The sequence below is a fragment of the Coregonus clupeaformis genome, chromosome 28 (genome assembly GCF_020615455.1).
Source record: "Coregonus clupeaformis isolate EN_2021a chromosome 28, ASM2061545v1, whole genome shotgun sequence".
NCBI lineage: Eukaryota > Metazoa > Chordata > Actinopteri > Salmoniformes > Salmonidae > Coregonus > Coregonus clupeaformis.
In genome coordinates this window covers 13,375,465-13,379,110 of record NC_059219.1, presented here as the reverse complement: position 1 = coordinate 13,379,110, position 3,646 = coordinate 13,375,465, and the positions used below count along the sequence as shown (strand labels likewise).

Below are 3,646 nucleotides of genomic sequence, written 5' to 3'. Positions count from 1 at the left end.
GAAATTACTTTGAAAGTTTACTAATAAGTTTACTGAGAATTTAGAGTTTTAAGATATTTTGGTAAGAATTGTAATAAATGTGTTACTTGTTCTTTAACTCTTTAGTGTTGTGTTAAAATCACATACAGTAGGCTAGTTAATGTGGATTTGTGCAGAATGAAAGAAAGATGGTAGAAGAGGCAAATAATATCTGGATATAGAAAGAGATAAGGGGTAGTTAATTACTGCAGTGGGCTAAATCTACTTTGAAGCAAAAGTATACACCTCACACACATGGTTATGGGCTTTTAAAAAAGAAGACACCTGTACCATGTCAGGTACAGAGTTCAAATGATTTCAATTTTGAGTTTGCATCCCAATATTACACTTTATATACAGTGCCTTCGGAAAGTATTAAAACTGATGATGCTAAACATGACCAATATATAGCCAACTCCTGTGGTGTACAGTACATAGGGCATTGCACTTTATCAATCTTAATTTTGGAGATTGCATTGCTTTTTATTTGTATCTGCTTGTGCCAGTTAAATGCATTATTCATGACAGTCCCAACGCCAATGCTAGGCCTACATTAGGCATTGAGTCTGGAGTGGCTTATTTGACTTTTCCTGTTTTTCGGCAGGTTTCAGCCTGCATGAGAGAGTGATGTTAAAGGAATGCAGCAGAGTAAGGACCATCACGAGATACAGCAAGCACAGACGAACACAACCAATAGGGCATGTACTCTGTTACCTTGACAACAGGGACACACCCAGATCAGTCAGTTATCATGTTGAATTCACCAAGTCTAATCTCTAACCCCCTCTCTCCTCTCCCTCCCTCTCTCACACACACACACACACCCTCGCTATAGGCTACACACACTCACAATCAGACAGGCGTTGCCTGTTCTCTATAAATTCCTGAACAAACTTTCTCACAGCTCTTGCGCAGTACGCTACGTCCCTACCCTGTTCTTTTAGCCGCTCACCTCTGTTCGGTAAGTAACCGTTTTTCACTTATTCTACTACAACTATTGGTGTCTTTAGTTTAACGGAGTAGGTTATCTACTGTAATAAACAGGTCTCACACAACTGTAATAACTGTTTCGAATTGGGACTAGCTACTGATCTGTCTCGTCCGGCAAACTTGTAGGCTAAAATGTTCATTAGTCTTCACTTGCTTTGAATAAAAAATCAGTTATTTTATGGTTTACTATGCAGGTGGATGGGCCAAACTATTTACTGATTATGATAATGTAGTCTATATATAGGCTAACCTTTTCATGTTTCATTGAAGCAATGTTTTTGTTTTAGAACTCTATTAGGCCTACAAACATTTTTTCTCAGCGGGTTCAAGTCATTTTATAGGTGTTACTCACCAATTGGCAACAGCCTAATTTCTTTACACTGAACTGTTGCAAAACCCTTTCCTCTCCTGTCACACCCCATCTCCATCAATAAATCCCCAAACGTTGACAGTTATAATGATGTGTCACAGGGTCAAGCTATGACAGAGGTTAAAGGACAATCTACACAGCTAGGGATGTTGGATGTTCCCAAAGAAAGGGGGAGGCACCAAAAGAAAGAGGAGGGGTCAGAGGTAGCGGGAATGTGTAAAGGAGTGGAAGATGACAGTTTAATTGCCAGGAAGTAACAGCAGCCAAAGACTGTGCTTACAGAGACAAAGAAAGCCAACTCCCATCCTCCCTAAATGTGCATTTTTAGTTAGTTTGCTGCAAAGGGATAGTTCGCTATTAGTTCGCATATTAGTGCCATCAAGACACTCTCTGTACTATGTATTTGCCACTGTAATTTACACCATCCCACCCTCTCCCCTCCCTCCCTCTCTCCCCTCCCCTCCCTCGCTCTCTCCCCTCCAATCTCCCCCCTCCCTCTCTCTCCCCTCCCCAGTGTATCAATATCTCTGCCGTCATGCCGTCTGAGTTGGAGAGATCCATGGAGTCCCTGATCACGGTGTTCCATCGCTATGCCGACAAGGACGGTGACAGAAACACACTGAGCAACAAGGAGCTGAAAGAACTCATGCAAACAGAACTGGCCAGCTTCCTCAAGGTACCAGATACATTAATCTCTCTCTCTCTTTTCTATCCCTCTGTTTTTATCTCACTGTCCCTCTACACTTTCTCTCTGTTGCTCATCTCACTCCCTTTCCCTCTCGTTATGATTTCTCTCTCACTTTGTTAGAATAAAGAGTATCCAAAGTCAATCTAACTTCCTCTCCCCTCCTCCCATCTTTTGCACTCTCTCTCTCTCTCTCTCTCGCTCGCTCTCTCTCTCTCTCGCTCGCTCTCTCTCTCTCTCGCTCTCTCTCGTTCTCCCTCGCTCTCTCTCGCGCTCTCTTACTCTCTCTCGCTCTCTCTCTCTCTCTTACTCACTCTCTTCATCTCCTCCATCTCACCTTCCCTCTCAGTCCCAGAAGGACCCAGCCGCCATAGACAAAATCATGAAGGATCTGGACCAGAATGGTGATGGGAAGGTGAACTTCGAGGAGTTTGTCTCTCTGGTGGTGGGCCTTTCCATCGCCTGTGAACAGATCTACCAGCTCCACATCCTGAAGGTTGCCGGCAAGAAATGAGGGAGGACAGGACTAGGAGAAAGAGAAGCAGAAATGGATGCTTTTCTATATGTCATTTTTATAAATAAGTCTTACTGTTGTGAATAAACACTGGCTTTCCCAAACTGTATCTTTGTCACATTTGTCTGACCTGTGTCTGTGTTGTATTTGGCCTGTAATTTGTCCCATAAGTGTAAGACAGAATAGACAGTGCCAGTCACGATCCATCCATCTTCAGTTTTCTCCTATCACAGCCATTAAACTCTTTAACTGTTTTAAAGTCACCATTGGCCTCATGGTGAAATCCCTGAGTGGTTTCCTTCCTCTCTGGCAACTGAATTAGGAAGGATGCCTGTATCTTTGTAGTGACTGGGTGTGTTAATACACCATCCAAAGTGTAATTAATAACTTCACCATGCTCAAAGGAATATTCAATGTTTGCTTTTTTTTTTACCCATCTACCACTAGGTGACATTCTTTGCGAGGAATTGGAAAACCTCCTTGGTCTTTGTGGTTGAATCTGTGTTTGAAATGCATTGCTCGACTGAGGGACCTTACAGATAATTTTATTTCTTTTTTTACAATATAATTATTGGCATTTTTTTTACAATTTAACAATCATCAGCAAAATACGACAATCAGATAATGCCCTGTTATTCACCCCATCCTTACAGATAATTGTATGTGTGGGGTACAGAGATGAGGTAGTCATAAAAAAATCATGTTAAACACTATTATTGCACACAGATTCCATGCAACTCATTATGTGACTTGTTAACTTCTACGGGATCGGTGTCCCGTATACAGGACGGTTGAGCTAACGTGTGCTAATGTGATTAGCATGATTGTTGTAAGTAACAGCAAACTTTCCAGGACATAGACATGGCTTATTGTCACGGTTTCGGCCGAGGCTGCCTCTCTCCCTTGTTCGGGCAGGTTTCGGCGTTCGTCGTCTCCGGAATTCTAGCTGCCACCGTTGTATGTTCCATGTTTCCTGTTTGATTAGTTTTGTCTGTTAGCCACACCTGTCTTGTGTTATGTCTCATTAAGCACCCTATTTAGTTTCCTTGTTGTTAGTGTAGTGTTGTGT

At 42.2% G+C, this 3,646-nt stretch overlaps 1 protein-coding gene across 1 annotated transcript; it reads left to right on the top strand.

Annotated features, from left to right (window-relative positions):
• Positions 1-846: 846 nt before the first annotated feature.
• Positions 847-2,681, top strand: LOC121542352 (protein S100-A1). Its single transcript, XM_041851755.1, has 3 exons — positions 847-979; positions 1,893-2,054; positions 2,413-2,681. The coding sequence occupies exons 2-3, from the start codon at positions 1,914-1,916 to the stop codon at positions 2,575-2,577; spliced, it is 306 nt and encodes a 101-aa protein (XP_041707689.1). The 5' UTR covers positions 847-979; positions 1,893-1,913; the 3' UTR covers positions 2,578-2,681.
• The last annotated feature ends 965 nt before the right edge of the window (positions 2,682-3,646 follow it).

Coding starts and splice junctions, on each gene's coding strand:
- LOC121542352 (XM_041851755.1), top strand. CDS start 1,914: ATGCCGTCTGAGTTGGAGAGATCCATGGAGTCCCTGATCACGGTGTTC. Junction 2,055..2,412: donor AACTGGCCAGCTTCCTCAAG/GTACCAGATACA, acceptor CTTCCCTCTCAG/TCCCAGAAGGACCCAGCCGC.